Below are 21632 nucleotides of genomic sequence, written 5' to 3'. Positions count from 1 at the left end.
AAATCAGAACCCTTCTATATTATTGGTCAGAATTTAAAATGGTGCAGCAACTATGAAAAACAGTATTGCAGTTCCCCAAATAATTATAAATAGGACTAGTAAAGGATCCAACTACTCCACTTGTGGATATGTTCACAAAAGTATTGAAAGCCAGCATTCGAACAGGTGTTTGTACACCTGTGCTCATAGCAGCATCATACCCAATAGCTGCAAGGTAAAAGAAACCCAAGTGTCCACTGATTGAAAAATAAATAAACAAAATGTGGTACATACCATACAGTGGAGCATTATTTTACGTTAAAGAGAAATTTCTGCCACATGCTATGGCATGAATGAACCTTGAAGACATTATGTTAAGTGAATAAGCCAGTCACAAAAGGATAAATCCTATATGATTCTAGTTATATGAGGTACATAGAGTGATAAAATTCATAAGGGTACAAGTAGAATGGTGTTTGCCTAGGAAGAGGATAGGGAATTGGGAAGTTTTTGTTTAATGAGCATGGGGTTTCAGTTTGGAAAGATGAAAAAAGTTATGTAGATGGATGGTGATGATGGTGACACAACAGTGTGATGTACCTAATGCCACTTAACTGCACACTTGAAAATGATTGATGGTAAATTTCATGTAATATGTATGTTACCAAAATAAAAAAAAATTGGAAAAGAGGGAAAAAAACCTAATTAATAAATAGTATCCAAAATTATCCTTGTAGACTTCAACAATTCTTTCTAATTAATTGGTAGAAGAAGTAGACAAGAAGAAATGAGTACGAATATAGAAGAACTGAAAAACACTACAAGCAACTTAATCTAATTTACATTTATCTAACATTCCACCCAACAATAGCAGAATACAAGTTATTTTCAAGCATACATTCAAAACATCCACCAAGGTGGATGATTTCTTGAACCACAAACATAAAACAAATCTCATTAAATTTAAATTTAAAATCACTAAAAGTATACAAAGTATAGTATCTGATTACAATGGAAATAATCTAAAAATCAAAAGCAGAAAAATATCTGGAATGTGTCCCATATACATAGAATTGTAAAATCTCACTTCCATATAACCTATGGATAATACAGGAAATCACAAAGAAAAGTAGAAAATATTTCAAATTACATGAAGAGAAAAATACAAATCAAAATTTGTGAATGCAACTAAATAGGTATTTAAAGGAAAAATGTATCGTATCATGTTTAGATGAGAAGAAAAGTAACATATGAAAAGAATGATTTTAAACTTCCACCTTAAGAAAGTAGAAGGAAAAAGAGGAAAAAATAAACCCAAGTAAGCAGAATAATACATATAAAAGCATGTTACATTTTTTAAAAAAGAAAACAGAAAAATAATTAAGAAAATCAATGACACCTAAAGCAAGCTTGTTGAGATCATTAAAACTGATGAACCCCTAGACAGACTGATGAAGAGAAAAAGAAAGAATGCACAAATTATTAATATCAAGAACAAAAAGTTAAATGTCACTATAGAACCTATAGATGTTCAAAGGATAATAAGAACATATTAGTAACATCTTTGTGCCAATAAAACAGATAAGTAAGATGAAATGGACAAATTCGTTGAAAAACAAACTATCAGGCTTAAGAAGAAATAGATAACCCAAATAGTCCCATATCAATTAAAGAAATTAAATTAATAATTTAAAACTTTCTCATAAAAAGCCAGACCCACAAGTGAATTCTTCCAAATATTTTGAAAGAAGGATTACTAATTCTATACAAGCTTTTCCAGAAAATAGAGCAGGAGGAGACACTTCCCCACACTGGCCCTCACTTTATGAGGCCAGCATTCCTGACATATAGACCAAGGTAAAGTAAATTACACCTTCAGAAGGTTCATTTTATTTTATTTTATTTTTAAGAAGGTTCATTTTAGAAGGAAAAATATTGTGTAATGAGATGATCACCAGGTTTGGGTGTCTTGGGTATGATTTCTCAGAAAAATCTGAAGTGACAGAAGCTTACACAATATAAATGCTATTTCTGCCTCACTTAAAAGAAGTCTAAAAGCAGGCAAGCCAGCGCTGGTCTGGTGACTTTATGGTGCCAGCAATGACTATGGTGTCTTCTTTAATGCTCGTCCAACTTCATCCTGTGGCTTTTATGTGGCCTCATGGTCTAAAACATCCACTCATGGTTTAGCGAATCCGTCCACAATCTGGTAAGCAGGAAGGAAGAGGGGAAATAGAAGCATTTCTCTGCCTTTTACAGGTACTTCCCAGAAGTTCCTCACCACGCTTTTCTCACGCTCTGCAGAATGTAACCCCCTAGGCCAGCGGTCGGCAAACTCATTAGTCAACAGAGTCAAATATCAACAGTACAAAGATTGAAATTTCTTTTTTTATTTATTTATTTTTTATTCCAAAATAGGAATAACGACATATACAAGGGGATGGTTTCATAAACGTTGGCCTAAATCTGTTACACTCATGGGCTTTTTATTTCCTAGGGGAGAAAGGGCTGGCATTCATTCTTTGGCATCATCTTGTAAAATAACGTCTTCTTGACCTGTTACCCATGAGAGTGCTTATAAAAGCCTAAGACGGACATACGGAAACGCATCCTAGGATTGACTTTTCCGTATCGTTATGCGTCTCCTATGGTGACAGGCCGCTCATAAGGCAGGTGGGGGGGGGGGGGGAAGATGGACTCTGGGGACCAGAGTCCAGCAGTGGGACCTCTGTTCCTCTCCAGTGCTGTGCACTCTCCGCACCTCAATGAAATTTCTTTTGAGAGCCAAATTTTTTAAACTTAAACTATATAGGTAGGTGCATTGTTATTAATTTAATCAGGGTATTCCTAAGCTGGCCTTTGCTAAAAACATCCTCAATCTGAAGGGTCGACCCCTGCGAACATACCCCCACTTCTTCTAACGCCACTTCTTCAAAATAGACTCACCCAGGCCGAAAACCGACTTCTGCGCATGGGCCACGAAGTCTCAATCGCACTGTACGTGTGCGCCCGCACGTGGTATTTTGTGAAAGAGCCACACTCAAGGGGCCAAAGAGCCGCATGTGGCTCACGAGCCGCGGTTTGCTGACCACTGCCCTAGTGCAGCTAGCTGCCAGAGGGAATGGGAAATAGCATAGCCTTTAATTCCAGGTATCAGTATCCCCAGCTAAAAACAAAGGTTGAATGAAACGGAGGTATGGACAACTAGGAATCTCAGCTTCAGATAAGCTGTCTGCTTTGAATGTGTGGGTTTATTTGTTTGTTTAGTCCATATTTCCTATTTTATTTTATCTTTTAAAAAATATTTATTGTTGAAAGTATTACAGATGTTCCCTTTTTCCCCCATTGACCTCTTCTAGCTCCACCACCCCTCACCCCAGGCCTTCACCATACTACTGTCTGTGTACCTGGGTTATGCATATATGTGTACAAGTTCTATGGTTGATCTCTTCCCACCCACCCTCCCCTGCCTTCCCTCTCTGATTCTACAGTTTGTTCTATACTTCAGTGTCTCTGGATCTATTTTGTTCATCAGTTTATTTTGTTCGTTAGATGTGTTTCTTGATAAAGCAAGTCTCAGTTTACAGTTCCATGTCGTGTGGTGTGTGTGTGTGTGTGTATGTGTGTGTGTAAACCTCCTATAACAAAGTTAGGATTGTTTGGGAAAACAAAGCATGAGAGGCCAAAGGCTTTGCTTATAAATGGGACATTTCTATCAAAAGGTAAGTTGGGGCCATAGGAGAACAAAGATAGAGTATGATGGATATTTTTCATTATTAGTCATCTGCCCACCCTCTCATCTTCCAATTCTACTTTCAAACTGTACTGAATTTCTCCACCTTCCATCTTTGTATTTTCTGTTCTTTGTGCCTAGAACGTTTTTCTCCTGATAAATGTCCTCCCATAGTATTTTGCACTTATATTCATATACTTTACCTATGTGTCTTGTCTGCTCTGCTGTATGTTCTGTAAGTACAGAAGCCATTCCTTATTCAATCCCTTTATCCCTATTGCTCTGGATTATACAGGTGAACACACACACACACACGAAGCCATGGATAAGTAACATTTGTGTTATTCATAGCTCTTTGGGAGCTCAACGCTACTTCTAGTTAAAACATTATTGTACTATCATAGCGAGCCAGCAAAAGAATGTAAATCTGTTTCTCGGACCAAAACCCAGTTTTAACCTGTGAGGCAGAGCTCTTTGAAGTACATCAGACGGGCAGCTGTGTTGAATTGAAAATGAGCCTTCAAGCTGGGCTTTCAAAGATGTGTGGTTACGTCCTGCCACTTGTCAGCTGTTCAGGCTCGGTGAAGTCAGTTTCTGCTCGTTGTTCTCCAAAACCCACTCTGTTTCTTCCTAAGGCACATTGCTGCGCTATATTTCTCAGCATGTCTTGCAGGTTTTTCATGTGACAGAGTTCTATCCAATAAAATGTAAATGGAAGAGATGTATGCCTCTTCCAAGCTTGGCCAATAACAACTCACAAGCTCTGCCGCCTACCACAACATTTCCCCCATCATCCTTCTCTCTCTTCTGACAAACGCTGATAAGAACACATGGTGACACGCCCTAACTGGTTTGGCTCAGTGGATAGAGCATCGGTATGCGGACTGGAGGGTCCCAGGTTTGATTCCAGTCAAGGGCATGTACCTTGGTTGCGGGCACATCCCCAGTAGGGGGTGTGCAAGAGGCAGCTGATCGGTGGTTCTCTCTCATCGATGTTTCTAACTCTCTATCCTTCTCCCTTCCTCTCTGTAAAAAATCAATAAAATATATTTTAAAAAAACAACAACACATGGTGACATTCGGAGCCACATTTTGGAGATGATAGTCACTTGAGACTTGGTTTCCAAACGTCAGCATGAATCAGAGTCCCTTCTGCTGGTGAATGACCCCAGCGTCAAAGGAATACATTTCCTGTTCTCTGATCCACTAAATACTTAGGGTTTACTTGTTACAGCATTTGGGCTTATACTAACTAATAGAGGGAATAGTAATATCTATTTTATAGATGAGACAATGTATATAAATCCTTAGCATAAAGCCCGGCATCTTGTATGTAAACAAAAGTACCAGTTGTTATAGTTCTAATAGGGTTTGGATGAGAAATAACATGTGAATGTCTTTAAAAAGTAAAAAGTGCTCTACAGTACCATATATTTCAGAGCTCTGACTCCTGGGTAGTTACAAGAACTCATGAAATCTTATTTCTATGAAGCCTTTTCTTTGGAAGTGAAATTAAGCATTCCCTGACCACTTGCACATTTCACTTGTAATCTTTACTACACACATGCACACACAAAACCCTCTTATGCGGTATTTGCTTGCATCTTTATATGCTTTTAAATAGCAATTTGTAATTTAGGTCATTCATTTTATAGTGTAAGTTTACAAAAGACAAATGTGTAACTTGGTGGAATGCTACCAAGTTAGGCCAGTGGCCAATACAGGTATATCTTTATGAAAATGCTAGCAATAATGGCAGAGATCCAGAACTGCAAATGAGATGAAATATGATTTACTAAGTAAAATGAAAAAATCACACATGGTGTAAATCTGTTCATAAAGAGCTCTTACTCCAAGGTTTGAAACATAGTCACAAATCCACAAGCAGGAGAGGAGTAATTATAATCACTGTTTCTTCCACTTACAGGGAACCCAAAAAAACCTAACTCTTAAACCTCTGGCTTCCTTGGCCAGTGTTTCTTACCAGTCCCTGTTCTCATTTCAAAGCATTAGTAATGCCCAGAATATGTCTGTCCATTACGACTAATGAGCACACTGAAGTTCACAGACAGCTTGAACAAATTAGTCATCTGCATTCGAATGCCTCTGCTGAGGATTGTAGGTCCATTATTGCATTGCTGGAGTACATCTGCATAACTTTTAATGTTGAAAAGAATTAGGCTTTACTTGTCAAAGTTTAGCTGCCGTCTGCGGCTTTTAGAAACTGCACAAGTCAAGGAATGCTAATAAAAACACAAACAAACAACAACAGAAAAAACTGACCATGATAGAAGGCACCCATGATAAGTTTCTCAAGCCTTTTGCCTTCTGTGTTTCTTCTGACATTGTTGCCTGTTTCAGTTGGGGCTATCATAATGTTAGCGTTTATTTGAAACCTTTTACAAGCCAGCCTGGAGTCTGAACGGGTACGTTATAATGTGTTAGTGTTCGATATGTGCTAATTGAATTAACACAGGTTATAAAGAAAGAATTAATGTAATGCTCCCATGGGAATAAGAATTAGGTAAATGTCTTTGTAAGTTAGAACCTGCAAAGCTGTATGCTATATTTTAAGACACATGAAGACAGCTCAAGCTCATTCATTTATTCATTCATCCATGCCACAGTGTTTTCATCCTGCATGGCATCTAAATGTCAGATACCATGCTCAGTGCCGGGGGTACTAAGATGAATAAGACACCACCACCATCCCCAAGGAATTCTGTCCTGTGGCAGAAACTAAAACAAAGAGTTCAGTATCATAAATTACATGAAAATGAATATAAAATAATCACCTTCGAACACTTAATTCAGACTTTACTTTTCCTTTGTCTATATGTGCAAGCATTATTAAAAATTATTTTCAAAGTTGTTTTGCTATTTTGTGGTGTCTTTTAAAGTCTGGTGAAAGATAAAATTTTATTTCCTAAATGGTCATAATTGAAAGTGAATGCACAGATACTTAAGTATACTATAATAAATCACACTGATGTCATGGGAAAACACTAAGTTTTATGGTGCTTTCTAAAACCATGTTAGAATTTGTTCTTCTCCATGTTTGTATTAATTAATCCACTCACCAAGTTTGCATTAATTGGTTTCCAAGTGCTTACTTACTAGACAGTAAACTCCAAGTTTCCTGGTCTTTGTTGTCTGTGCTCCTCCAATGGCACACAATGGAAGCTTGACATATGCTTTATTGAATGAATATTGAAAGAACTCAGGGCAACATGTCAGGTTCTGAATGTGTCCTGCTGAATGAGCGTGCCTCCGACCCACACAGAGTTCATCTAAAACTGGAGGTAATGTTATCCCTCCGGTTTAAACACTCTCTCAAGAAAACTGAACAATTTCATCAAACGAACAGACCTAGAAGAGTAATATCATCAGCAGATCATGGAGCTAAAATAGACGATAGCTCCAAAACTTTAAACACAATTCTTTACCACTTTCATAATACAAACATGCACATATATATATATACTAGTATATATATGTATATACATATGCATATATATATACACATACACATATATAAAAGAACTAACTGCTGATTGTGATAAATGGTTGTTTTTTTAAAACAAATCTTAGCCAGGGTTTTGGGGGAGCTCCCAACCACGGCCTGCAAAGCAGTGTGCCTCCCCCTTTCAGGCTGGCCCCTATTCACATTCTGATCAACAGTCTCCGGGATTCCCAGTCTCTTGCTTTTCAAAATGTTACTCTATTGACATTATTGCTCATATTATTATAAACCAATTGTCAGTGCTTCTATTTATCATTCAGTAAAATTTAAATGAAAATGACAATTTTAACACCAAAGATGAGGAACTCAATGACACTTGAGACATGCCTAAGTCTTTACCCAGACCGAGACCCATTCTTTAATCCTGACTCAAATCAGGGTATGATAGAGATAGGTTTAAAATATCTATGTTTATTTTGAGAAGAACCAGTACTGTACACTATAATACTTTAATATGCCACAGCAACATGTAAAGGATAGTGGAAAACTATTGTAGCAAATTTCTATGTGTCCATTTCATATACAACATTGTACTGTTACAAAACAATGCTGACGCCTAGAAAACTTGTTCTACAGAGAGCCTCACTGTAATAAAAGCTGTTGCGATAAGAGGCATCCTTTAAGAAAAAAAGAGTGTTAAATTAGAAAAATCTGAATGGAATGCTCGAAATGAAACTTTCTTGCCTTGGCCACTACTTTCTTATCAAGAGCTCGGGATCTTAAGGAAGTGCTGATTTTGTCCAAACTGTGATACTAAGACTTCTCAACTCTACAGAAAAAGTGCAGTTCTGGAAGCCAGTGGTGCAATTCTGCAAAGATGAAAAGAAGCGAGAGTGATCATGGAAAAGCTTGGGGCTGGGGTTTGCAAGTGGTGGACGTGGACCTCCTAGCCCAGGCCAGCTGCAGCTTGCAGGGGGCCCGCGAGCCTCAGGTCAGCAGCGCCGGGCTTCTCCTGCCTCGTGGTACCGCCATCCCCAAGCACCTTCCAGTGCTGGCCGGTGATGTCCTTTGTGAACATTGGACTCCGGGCCGCCCGAGGCCTTCACGGCTCTCTGACATTCGCTTTAGGAACAGAGCCTCCGGGTCTGTGCGGGGACCTGTTTCCTCCCGCAGGCTCGTGGGGTCCTCGGGAGGCGGTTTGGGAGCCCAGGAGGGGAGCCCGGACGTCCGAGGAAGGCGGCTCCCGGGTGCCAGGCCTCGCTGTCGTGGCTTTGAAAACTTTCCAGCGCGCGTGCCATGGCGACGCGCAGCGGCCGAGCCGGACCCACGCGGCCGCGCCTCCCGCGGGGAACTTTCAGCCTCTCGCCGCCGTGTCACTCTCGCTTTCCGACGCGCCTCCCCCTGGGCCGCTCTCCGCCCGCCCGCGCCCTCCCTCTTGGCGAGGACGGTCCCCGCGCCGCCGCTCTGGGCGCGCTCAGCCCGGCCCGGCCGATGGCGGAGGCGCCCCTCTCCGCCGCCACCTCCCGGCTCCCCCGCGCGTCGCTCTTCCCGATGGCCCAGCCCCGTCCCGCGCGCTGACGGCCGGCGGGCGAGGAGCGCGGCGCCAGCCCCGGGCGGCTGGGAGCGGGGCGGGGAGGGAGGAGGGGACCCGCCGCGAGCGGCCGGAGGAGGCTGCCGGAGCCGACTTTTCGCCAATGGTCCAGCGCGACATGTCCAAGTCGCCTCCCTCGGCGGCGGCGGCGGCGGCGGCGCAGGAGCTGCGGATGGACGTGCTGGAGAGCGCGGCGCCCGCGGGGGCGCTCGGAGCGGCGGCGGCACAGGTAGCGACAGCGCCGCGCCTTCGCCTTCGCCTTCCTTTGTGAGCCGCCGGGCGCGGAGCTCCGACCGTCGGCGCCTCCTCCCCCGGGAGCCCTCGCCGCGCCGCTCCCTCCTGCCCAGGTCCCCGCCGCCCCCTCCTCCTTCCTCCCTCGCGCTGTGCCACCCGCTCTCCTTTCCTGGCGCCGGTGACCCTACCCCCTGTTCGCCTGGCCCCGGCTCTTCCCCGGCTTCCATTTTTTCCTTTGCTGACGAAAAACCAGTGGGAAGGGGCGGGGGGGACCTCCCGGTCTCCCCAGGCAGCCCCCGGGCCGCTCAGGTCTGCCCTCCTCGCCCCTTCCCGGGAGAGGCACATGGGGGAGACATGAACCAGGCGAGCGGACTGGACCTGCTCAAGATCGTGAGTCCGGGTGGACGGGAGGGGCCCCGCTTCCCGAGGCTCCGGTCCCACGCCGGCCCTTCGGGACGAGCTCTGCGCTGGGAGGGAGCGGGGCGGGTGGCGCGGTGGGAGCGGGCCCCGGACTCCCGGGCGCCCCGCCGCCCTCCTCACCTGGGCGCTGTGCTGCCTGACAGCTCGGCTCCCCTCACCGCCTGTGCCCGGGTTTGCCCAGACCCCTTGTTCCTTTCCTTTAAGAAGAGACCGAGCTGGGGTCGTGAAAGTTTTTATGTCCCCTTCCTCCCCCCCCCCCCCACGCCCCGAAATGTTAGCTATGTTAGAGAGTTTCAGGACCACCTTTTTCTCCGATGAGCATTCGTGGTTTCTGGGAAAATTCCGGTGTGCTGCTGCTGTTGTGAAATAGGAGATGTCAGTTGTAGGTGTTGGGTACCCAGAAGGTGGCTTTTACGTAAGGCTTGGCAGGTATGGTGTGGATTACAGACACCTCCAGATCTCAGCGGTGAGGAGTCTCTCAACTTCTATCCCAGCAGGGAAATGACTTAAGACTCCTAACTGCGGGCCGCTGGGCCGGTGATGCGAGGGCTGTTTGGCTGTCCAGAGTGGGCACGTGTAACTAACCACCTGCATGAACATCTAGCCTCAGCCAGAGGACCGGGATTCTTTGTTCCAGACTCCTGGTTTTATCCTGTCACTTACAGGTCAGATGAGAGTGAGAAATGTTCTCAGAGCCCTCCAGGACAGATTCCAGGAGGAAGGTCTTGAATATTGATAGAGAAAAGAACTGTCAGACCTTCTTTTCTCTTTGATCTCCCTTCAAGGATTTTTTTTTTTTTAAGTTTTTATTCTCCGGATAAAAATAGAGTTCCTGAATTTCTGAAGATCAAAGTTAGGGCTGATAGAAAGCGTGCCTGCATTCAGATAAGAGATACTCATTTATGTAGAGATTTATCTAGCTAAACAGGTAGTTTAAAAAAGTAAGTCAACAAATATTTCTTGTATAGCTGCAATGTGGAAATAATTCAGATGCAAGTTTCTGCCTTCAAAATAAGTGACATTCTAGTAGCTGCAAGTATGACAGATGTGTGGCGAGTATGGCATGGGACTATAAGAGAAGCCTGCATCTTCTGTGGTTGCCCAGCACTAAAGATCGCAAATACTCCACTTGGAATAACCCATAAGGACGTCATAGAAGAGGTGGCCTTTGAGAAGAGACTTCACGGGTGGGTTAGATTTCAACAGGAATTTTCAGAGAGAAGGTAGGGAACTAACTATATAGGAAGCAAAGTCGCAGAACTTAGAAGCCTTAAAGCAGACATTTATAATCCCTAGTTTGAAAAGAGTGTGGAAAGTTACAGATAGGGCAGACTTAGGCATAAGACTGACAAGGCAATTGGAGCCCACATTTTAGAGGCTTTGAAACCTGCAGTGTATTAAATAATAAAGAGCCATGAGTGGGACTCAGGGACGGAGCTGTGTAATAGCTCATTCCAAAGAGTCACCTGGGAAGGTTCGAGAAGATAATTTTGAGTCTGAGGAGTCCAGAGGTGGGGCTACCCGTAGGGAGATTGATAGGACAGTTTGAACAAGAAGTACTAGGCTAAACTAAAGAAAGGAAAGGATAATGGAAATGACAGATCTATGCACGAGACATTGCAAAGACTCAATCCACAGTAACTGGCAAGCAATTGCATAGATACGTGAGAGGGAGGAGAAAGGGAGGAATGGATATTATATGCAGGTAAGAGGTATAAATATTCAGCGTCACCAGCATCCATCTCCTTGCTTTCTCTACCTTGCAAAAATGAAAGCAGTTTTCCTGGAATTGTGTCCATAGCACATCCATTATCTGAGGGAAACACTGCCTTTGTTTATTTTCTATCTAATAAATCATGGCATCATAGGGCTGTGAGGAGTTGGCAAAGGTATCTCTTCCATCTCTCTAGACAGGCCAGCAGTAAGGGAGGGAGGAAAAGAGCTGTCTCTGGAGCAACCCCCTTTTCGTGACACCAAGTAATTGTAATTCTACTCAGAAAGGGAATTTTCTTTACCAATGGCACTTCGAAGCCATCGTTGTTTTTAAGAATCCTTTCTATTTCACCTCTAGGTTATATTGCTAGTTCTGTATGAGCAAAGCAAGATATGCAGAGCCACACACTCTGCTCTTATTCTGTTTTTATGGCAGTAATCCTCCTTGGGGAGTGGGCAGCTCCATACTGCCCAACCCCCCTCCCTCCAGCACAAACAAAACGGATAGATGGAGTGGCAGTCTAACTTCAAGCCCCTGAAGGTTCTGATGTAAGCAAATGCCATCGCTTTTTAGGTAACTTGTTGCCGTTTCACTGCATACTTGGCTGCAGTCGACTTTTAAAGTCAAGGTGCTAATTTAGGACTCCCCCTTCCAAGCCCCAAATCTGTGCTGTCCACTACAGTAGCCCCTGGCCACATGTGATTTCCTAGCACTTGAACTGTGGCTCCTCAGAACTGAGAAGTGCCATACATGGAAAATACACACTGGACATTAGAGATTTAATATAAAATAAGGACCATTCAACATCTTGTTAATGATTTTTATATTGATTACACATTGCAATGATAATATTTTGAATGAAATAAAATACATTATTACAACTAATTTCACCTGTTGCCATATACCTTTTTAATGTGGCTGCTAGAACATTGCAAGTACCCATGTGGCATATATTATATTTCTGTTGGATGGCTTGTGTTATATTTCTATTGGACAGCATTATTCTAAAGAATGATAATTCTCCGGGGAGTTGAATAAATCATGTAAGCAGGCTGGGTGGACGGGCAGTACCTGAAAGAGATTGAGAATGGAATGGCTATGGAGGAGGAAGTAGAGGAGAAACCAGAGTAGCTCAGAACATTAGGCCTCAAAGAGATTGTCGCTGGTACCTCCAGTCACACCTGAAAATGAACAGACAGTAACCAGAGGGCCTGTTTGTTTTGCTCCTAGCAACAGAACCCAGCTGGGTCCACCCCAGCGGAGTTGGCCAGATGCTTTTCAAGCATGTTGTAGTAATGCAGGCCGGTAATGGCAACATCCTGATTCAAGGAGCTGGAGCAGCCGCCATTCTCCTGGGGCTCTTGAACCAGGTCAATACCGTTTTCCAGAAACATTCTGAGGTCTAACAGTCTCTTGCAGTCTCCACATATAATGGTCATGGGTCCTGTGTTTTATGTTTTGCTAAAGCCTTCACTCCTAAGCCCAGCCAGCTTTCTCTTGAATGGCATTTTTGTTCTGCTGTTGCAAGGGCGAGACTTAGAAGCATGCCGATCAGACTTTCTGAGTGTGTTTTAAAATTTGAAATATAATATCTGACTATTTGGGTGATTGGAGGTTTAGTTGATTTTGTAGTTTCATGTTTTTCTTTTTATGTAAAGACTTAGTTTACCTGTTGCTGCATTTAATTCGTTTGAATTATACAGAATGTAGCCTTGGTCCTTTCAAGAAAGACTGAGCAAAATACGTTAACCCTGTAGGGCGTGGTGGCACTCTTTAATTTTGTAACTGTGAGACATATCTATATCCTGCAAATAGTATACTTACTTTCACAATTACAGGGAGTTAAGATGAATGGTGATACCACTTCAGTCATAGAGTCTGCCTTAGAGTTCTTTCCAAGCCTGGCTGGAGGTAGATTGTGAGGAGGGCAAGATTGGGCCCTGGCCTGCTCCCACCCTCCCTGCCCCTGCGCCTCTCCTCTGGGCATTTCTCTGTTTCCTGACCTGGCCCCTCTTCCCTTTTCTACCTGCCAGGCCCTAAAAAGAGCTCTACTTATGCTGTCTCCTGATTCCTTTATGCTTTTGTGTAAACTGATCCATATAGAAAACAACTTGTGTTTCCCTCATTCTAGGGAGTTAAACTTCTCTCCTAGTAAAGGATCTAACAATGTCATTGATACTAAGCTATTGGTAAATGAGATTTCATGTCTGATTCCTCTATGGATAGTTTTGGCTTTGTTTGCTATGGACCGTAAGATGAGGAAAGTCGTCTGTTCAAAGGGATAACTATCAAAGAATGCTAACCGAGAGGGATAAAACCAATTTTGGGCCTCAGCATTATGCTCAGGTAGGAGAATTGTTACCATATCCATCAAACACAGAAGCAACATCCTTCTCAAAGCCGCCCCCAGGGGCTGCCAGGCCAACTTTTTGTGTACAGCTGCGCTGAAATCTCCACTTATTAGGCAACTTGTACCATTAACTACTGCTGTCTACCTTGGTCATACAGAAATTTGATTTCAATTGCTTGTAGAAATGTGAGCATTTAATTGCTGATTTTGAGACTCCAGTTTAGTTTTAAAAGTATTTAGTATCAACAAAGACATTCATTAACATGATGAATGTTGGATATCTTTTTAATACATCATTTATGTATTGGTGAAATTTTATTTTTATTTTTTTTAGTTTCTGAAATCTTAGCTTAGTTCAGTGGTTCTCAACCTTCCTAATGCCGAGACCCTTTAATACAGTTCCTCATGTTGTGGTGACCCCCAACCATAAAATTATTTTCGTTGCTACTTCATAACTGTAATTTTGCTACTGTTATGAATCGTAATGTAAATATCTGATATGCAGGATGTATTTAGGTGACTCCTGTGAAAGGGTTGTTCGACCCCCGCAAAGGGGTCGCAACCCACAAGTTGAGAACTGCTGGCTTAGTTGATATTTTAGGAGAAGTAAAGAAATTTAAAGATACAGTTTTCTTTTTTGCTTTTTGCTATGCTGACAATTTATTTTTATTGAGCTGCATATAACTAATAAGCAATGAATGAAAATTACTGACTTTTTAGACTGTGTTCCAAGGAAGCCATAGGGGTCTGCATGTGTCAGGGAGAGAGAGTTTTATGGGTTACACTCTGCACTCTGGCCAAACCCCTTTCTCTTTCCCATTTACTTCTTGAAACCTGGGTGATCTGATTGTTACCTGTATATCAGGTGTTCATATATTGGTATTGCTAAAAAATACTAAAAAAAACAAAACACACCAAAAAACATTGGACATAAAAGTAGCTGCACTTGAAATAGCCCCTTAACTAAGAAAACTATACTTCTTTCCTGTCTTTTTCCATTTAGGGGAGATTTGGCCTTTACTTTAAAAATGTTTTCTTCAGATGTTCCATTCTAATCCTTATTTTCAAAGATTTAGAGAAACTAAAAACACAAATCATTTTAGTAAGATGGACCTAACTTTAAATATGCTTTGGATTAAAGAAAACTTCATTTTTTAATGGCAGTATAAATTTTCACTAACATTTTTACAGCACATAAATATGGACCATCGAACCATGTCAGTACCAGAAACATTCACTTGTATTCCAGATGATGCTTCAATTCTTTTTTCCAAATCCTGATATTATCATAAAAAATAACCAGTCACTGAGTAGTCACTCTACAGTTAAAAATAAAAAAGGAGGTATAGACCAGAAATTACTACTGAAATTAGTAAAAGAGCAAAATAGGGGTATAATTAAGCATATCTATTTATTTGGGCTTTTGATAAATGCGATCTATAATGAATAGGAATTTGCTAAAACACTGTTAGGGCATGAACAGGTTAATAATTTGAATAAATCATCTTTCATAAATGTAATTGAAGGATGCTATCTTTCTAAAAACTGTCACTAGTTTGCAAACGATTCAGTATACCATGGCCTTTTTCTTTTAGTGTGCAAACTGTATATTCGTACAATTGAAATTTGTGATAATCCAATGTAAATACATTACATGGGTAGCTAAATACACCTGAAATAATGTTTATGAACAGTATCCCCAGGGGCCTAGAAAAATTAATGTGGTTTTTAAAAATGCACTTGATTTCTTGCAGAGAACTGCAGCCTCCCCTGTGACTGAATGTCTTAAATACGCTGTGGTCTCACAGTGCCTGTTGTGCAATTGTGAACAGCCACGAAAAGGCTTACACACCGAAGCAGCTGACGAGTAAAGTGTATTTATCATGAAAAGTCTGAAACATATGACCATAGAATTTCAAAGACGCTCTTTTCACCCAATTCAACATGGTACTGGAAGGCCACATGGTAGTGGAATGGGATTATATTTTATCTTAGCTTTCAAAGATAATTTATGCTCCTCGGGGAAAAACATAGTATATTTAACATATATTCATCCTCCCCCTCCACACTCCCAAAGACATATGTTAGGTTCAAAAATGCTTGCTAGGTCATATGTATTTTTTCAAAGGAATAATGTACATTTTTTAATTTTAAGGAAATTTTCATACTTTATTTTAACATTCTTAGGCCTTGGAAGACACTTCTGTCCAAACCTTTACATAATAATTGGAAAAGGAAGAACATTGTTGAAAGAATGTTATTTTTCAACAGTTTACTGAATAATGTTTACACAAGTAAGAAGAATAAGCTGCTAAGTGAGGAGAACCTTGTATAATACATTATGAAAGCCCAGCCTAGATGATCTTGCCTTTTATGAAGTTGAGAGTTAATTAAATGCCATGGAAACACATTTGTATTATATAAATCCCTTAGATACTTGGAAGAGAACAAATATATTTAAGAAAGATTTTTGCTTTAAGATTATACCACCCTCTCTCTGATTGCAAATGCATCTAAATTACTCATAACACAAATGTTTGTACTGTAATGGATTTCAGCTTGCCTAAGTGCTACGTATATTATGGTTCATATTTCCATTTTAATGAAAACCATATGAATATGTAAAATATAACAAAGCAGGATTTTCAAAACCAGAACATGGTCATTTTGAAAAAGTAAATTTTGTAAATTCTGATAATCTAATGAGGTCTCTGTGAGCCTAATCATTCAAACCATATTATATATTTTAGCCCAATTTCGCCCCACCCTTCCAGCCCTAATGTGGGTATTTTTTAAAAAATATATTATATGTTCCAGTATTATACTAAATGCTATAAATATGTTATTTCATTTAATATTTAAAATAACTGTCAGGTAAATAATACTGTCCCCATTTTAAGGCAGAGAAGACTAATGCTTGGACAGGTTAGAAAATATATTCAAGGATCCCAACCTATGTGCAAGCAACTGTAAAGCTCAGTGGTGAGCTATTTTTCACTTATATCTTAATGTTCAGTATTCAACGTAACTTGATCTGTGATGAGCTATTTTTCACTTATATTTTAATGTTCAGTATTCACAATAACTATCTGTGCCTAGAATTAAACATAGATTGATGCATAGTTTATTCTTAGTGCTCTCAGTGTAAACTGTAGATAGAGTAGTAAAAGCAAGTTCATTTGTATATGTCTGTGTTTGGCCCAATCTTGTTATTGAAACAGATTGTCCTACCTTTAATGTCCTGTTCTTATATACTTAATTTTTCATTACTATTATTTCATAAAATTTATTTTTCTTGCCTTTTCCAGAAAAATCACTAAGTAATTAAAAAGCAAAACTTTCACATCGCATTCAAACATTACAACCATGGGCCAGAACATTTTATAAAGTATTTTAATTTCATGTGCTTCACTAGCACATATATAGCTATTTCAACATCTCTACAACCATAGAAGAGTATTAGGAACAGCACCATGCTTCATTCATGCTTCATGTAGACCTACATATATAAATTTAAAGGCAATCAGAATTCATATTGCAGAATGTTCTTCAGCCACCATATGCATTTCTTGCAAGTACTACTCCAATAAAAGAGTCCCTATGGAATTATCAATTAAAGCATGAAAAGAAGCAGAAAATGGATGCTGGGCACTGCTCGCAGCAACATTGCATTATGCATGAATCTATTGCTTTCTTGATCTCTGAGAGTTTTGACAAGTTGCCTTTCCTCTTCCAGTTACTTCTGCTGCCCCAGGCCTTCCTGCACTTAATTACTTATTTTTAAAGGCTTCATCTTTAGTGGCTTTTGCCTCTTGACAGCCGATATGCTAACAGCATAAATTGTTTAATTCACCAGTTATTGTCCTTGTCTAAACAATTTTCTTCCCTATATATTCAGTGATTTGTGATTCCTCCAATAATAACTTTTCAATAATGTTCACATGATGGCAAGTCATTATGTGTTTTGGTCTTTGACATTTTCTAGATCTAGGCCTAGGTTCCTGTGAGAGGGTCTAACAGTAATCTCATTTTTCTCTTTTTTTTAGTCATATGGAAAAGGAGCTAGAAGGAAAAACAGATTTAAAGGATCCGATGGGAGCACGTCATCTGACACTACCTCAAATAGTTTTGTTCGTCAGGTAAGGGAGCTCTTAAATTCATGGTTTGGAGAAGTATATTTAAATGAATTTTGTTTTCTTTAAGGCTGGCTTTATACTATTGTCAGAGTAGCAAGAGCACAGCTGTTCTGAGTTCTAAATATTCTTCTGAATCCTACTAACAACTATGCCAATTGTCAGGGCAGGTTCCTTCTCAAACCCTGCCTATTGCACTAACTGTCAGGGCTGAGCCCCTCTGCCAGGGGCTGGACCTTCTTGGATGCCGGGTGGTAGACAGAGAGGCCATGAGAAGTTGTGGGTGTATAAGAATGCGTCTTTATTGTAGAAGCCAGTGGCCATTGCCATTAGACAAAATAGTTCTTTAAGCAGCCTATAAAACAGGCACCTGCACACCAGCTGATAACAAGTACATCTTTCCCATAAAAGCAGCAATATCTTCTGTATCCACAGTTATTATCTGAGCAGCCACACACTGCCCCTAGACTCACTGCCTCACATCGTAGCAGCACCTGAGCTCTTCGCTCTTGCCTCTCTGGCCTCTCCCCTCTCTCCAGCCTTTCCTCCTTCCTATCGCAGCAGCATTCTACACTGGCTGATCAGTGACGTATTATACTACTTAGACAAAAGGGGCTTCGTGCCAATAGTTATATCAATCATTTTGGCTACAGCAAGGCACGCGTGCGCAGTATACTGTGAGATCGCTGTGACCTTGCACCTGCTTATGGTATCTTAACTTTGAACATTCTGATTAAGATTCCCATGTTCAGAGTGGCCTTGGCCACGCCAGCGTACTAGCAACAAGGCCTTGGCTTTCGGCGTCTGGCATGGTTCCTGCAACTAGTATCCTTAAGATTTGTATGGTATTATTGTATTTACTTTTAGTTGAAGTGAAAAGTGTGTTGTTTTTGTCATAATTGAAATACTTAAATTTTAAGTGAGACTGTAATAATTACACTCTTTCCTGCAGGTTGGGAAAAGACAAATGTAAAATTCCTTACAAAGGATTTCTTCCTAACAGGAGGAGTGAATTCTAGCAGAAAGGATTGCAGGTGTTGGAGGTGGTTTTTTTTTTTTTTTTTTTTTTTTTTTTTTTTTTTTTTTTTCAGGGATGGGGCAGGCAGTGAGCATCCATGACACCACCTATGAAGTTGGGATATGGGTGTTTCTTTAGCTTGAGCTGTCTTCTGCTTCCCACTTGGCATTTGGATTGTAAAAGAGAAACTTGTTCTTGGTCTTGATATGGTTGAGGCTACTAAGGTTAAATAGAACATGAGATATTGTTGTGACGTGATTTAAACTGCCCTTGGAAATGTAGCCTTTATTTCAGATAAACATGTGGTGTATTCCTGCTAAGCAGTTTGGCATTGTCCCCTGAAACTTATATCTGTGGTAACAGAAAAGACTTTAATTACTAGAGGAAGAACGCCGGTTCTGGTTGGTGTGCTCATCAGTAATCTCCTGTCAGTGACAGCTCACTCCCCAAATAGTGGTCGTCACCTGGAAAAGCTGCTCCATTTCTTTTGGAAGGAAAGCCACTTTCCCCTTGTGCTTCCTGTGCCCCTTCCCCACGGTTCTCCCCAGGTTAGTTATCAGCCATTAGGCTTAACCTTGCTCAGCTGCTGTATCTGTGGGGCTTCTGGCCTTGGCTGGTTGCTGCCTCCTTACGCAGACGGGGGTGATCCCTCTTCGGCCACCAACTCCTGCTTGCAACATCAGGGTCACCAAAGGTATGTCTGAATGATTTACAGGCAACTGGCAACGTTTTGGTTCCGGTCTGTGCCAACGGGGAATTGTTTCAGTTTTTAGAAAAGGAGTTAGTTAAGAAGGAGCAGAGCTTGTTTTTGCTAAGAAACATTTAGAAAGAAAGAGGAAGTTGAAGCCAAGCGAGGCCCAGCCTGGAGCCAAGTTCCAGTGGCGCTGGGAAGGATGTGAGATGAGCTGAAGGTGTGTGCATCGGCCTGATGCCATCGTGGGCAGAATTCCACATTTGGTCCTGAGCACGAGAGAAGGGCCAGGGGAGGTGGTGACTTAGCTTAGGTGAGTCTGTTAAAGGAAAGTTACCTAAGTTCTTTTCCGTATTTATTCTGCCCCTGGGGCAAAGAGATTGAACCTGGAGAGCTAGAATACACAACTCTGAGTCATCCTCTCAGGGCTGGACATCAGAGGACCTGAAGCAGAAGCAAGTAAGCTGCTTGTCATTTTGCGTGGCGTTGCTGTAGCTAAGCCACACAAAATGACAAGCAGCTTGTTGAAATTGCATGGAAAGAAAAACTGCTATGTTTCAAGCGAGCAAGATATTGAAAATAGGAATGAAGAGTATAGAGCTCATTATTGCTCATTTTAGCTTTGTAAAAAATGGCATTTAAAATCAGTCTCCATACCCCTTTTTCCAGTTGTCTCTTTGGATGTGAATTCTTTCATGGAGTTTTGAGAACTTAATTCAAAAGGCTAGAAGGGTCTGCCACACTGCATATAAATGAACTGGAATGTGTTTTCCCTCATAATAACCTCCTTTTGATATGCGTTCTTGGTGATGTATGTGAGATTCTGTGCTTGAAACAATTATAAGTAACAAAGAGAGCTGTTAAACTACTTAATGTAAATTTAGATGTGTACTGCCAAAACATATGTGAGCATGTAGAAAGACAAAAACACACACACCATTATCCTAAAGGCCCAGCTCTTTGACTCTCAGTAGAATGAGGTGTTTGCCATGGCATGAATTTTGGGTAATGTGGACACAGGCATCAGGAACCCTGAAGTGACTTCTTGCTTCTATCACAGAAGGAAAACCAGTGTCTTTGGCTGAGTTCAATACTGCATTTTACTTTGGTAATTGAATCTCAGTTCTGTTAAAATGGCATTCATGCCCTAAACGGTGTGGCTCAGTGGATAGAGAGTCGGCCTGCAGACTGAAGGGTCCCAGGTTCGATTCTGGTCAAGGGCATGTACCTGGTTGCAGGCACATCCCCAGTAGGGAGTGTGCAGGAGGCAGCTGATCGATGTTTCTCTCTCGTCGTTGTTTCTAACTCTCTATCCTTCTTCCTTCCTCTCTGTAAAAAGTCAATAAAATATATTTTTTCAAATGGCATTCATATATTTTGCTACTGTTTAAAAATAGGCAACAACTACCATTGGCACAGCTGAATATTTAATAGATTATAGTTTAATCAGAGTATTTGCAGGAATGCACAGTAGATAATAACAAGAAGCATATGTTAGATGAAGGAATTTGAAAGAACCCCTTTTAAGTATTTTCTTTTTATCATAAGCAGATGTTTTGTTAAACAAGTAATTTGTGTCAGTATGCAGGTACATCCCGGAGATACTGCAGGTTCAGGTCCAGATCACCGTACCGCCGCAGTAAAGCAGGTTGTACTGTTTTATTCCGGTGGAGGGTCTTGCCTTCAATATGTAAGAAACACAACATCTGGGAGGCACAGCAGAGCAAAGCACCATAGAACAAGGTGTGCCTGCACTACTTTGCATTCGTGTCCAAACCAGCGAGCTAAGGAAGACTTGGAGGAAGAGTCCTACCAGTGTTTTTAGGATGCATGCATACAAAGTTAGTCTTCCTTTGACTTTCTTCTTTAGAGAAAGGTGAGGATGTTTTTAGCACTGTAAATGTTCCCTTGGCCTCATGATTTAAAAACAAACCAAAAGAAAAATCACACACACACACACACACACACACACACACACACACACACACACACACACACCAGCATCAAACATTCCTTTACTGCTTTCATCAGAAGTTGCGTCACCATCCCAGCATACTGTGCCACTCTTATTGGCAATCAGAAGAATTGAAAGAGTCTTTATTTTTTTCCTTTCTCCCACAAAAGTCAAAGAAACACACTCTTTTTTTTAATCCTGAAAGTCTTCCCCCCCCCCCCCCACTTGGATGTGAACTCAAGTCTGAATCACCTGCAACATCATACTGGTTGGTTTTGAAATGCAACAGAGGCTGATGGACTGTGAACCATCCTCTGTGAATCTGGATAAAGTCAGGCGCACATTCAGCATC

At 41.3% G+C, this 21632-nt stretch overlaps 1 protein-coding gene across 4 annotated transcripts in view; it reads left to right on the top strand.

Moving 5' to 3' along the window:
• Positions 1 to 8715: 8715 nt before the first annotated feature.
• CACNB2 (calcium voltage-gated channel auxiliary subunit beta 2) overlaps positions 8716 to 21632 on the top strand; it is a 361380-nt gene continuing 348463 nt past the window's right edge. Inside the window, exons 1-2 of one of the 4 annotated variants that reach the window (XM_036345615.1) lie at positions 8716 to 8995; positions 17531 to 17623. In XM_036345615.1, the coding sequence (XP_036201508.1) occupies positions 8870 to 8995; positions 17531 to 17623 (219 nt within the window). In that variant the 5' untranslated portion in view covers positions 8716 to 8869. Of the gene's footprint in view, positions 8996 to 9196; positions 9391 to 17530; positions 17624 to 21632 lie in introns of those variants that run through there. The other 3 variants (XM_036345595.1, XM_036345642.1, XM_036345605.1) reach the window with 3 other exon arrangements.

Source organism: Myotis myotis, unplaced genomic scaffold (genome assembly GCF_014108235.1).
Source record: "Myotis myotis isolate mMyoMyo1 unplaced genomic scaffold, mMyoMyo1.p scaffold_m19_p_1, whole genome shotgun sequence".
In the NCBI taxonomy this organism is placed as follows: Eukaryota; Metazoa; Chordata; class Mammalia; order Chiroptera; family Vespertilionidae; genus Myotis; species Myotis myotis.
The sequence above is the reverse complement of the archived record's forward strand: the minus strand, read 5'-3'. Positions and strand labels throughout refer to the sequence as shown.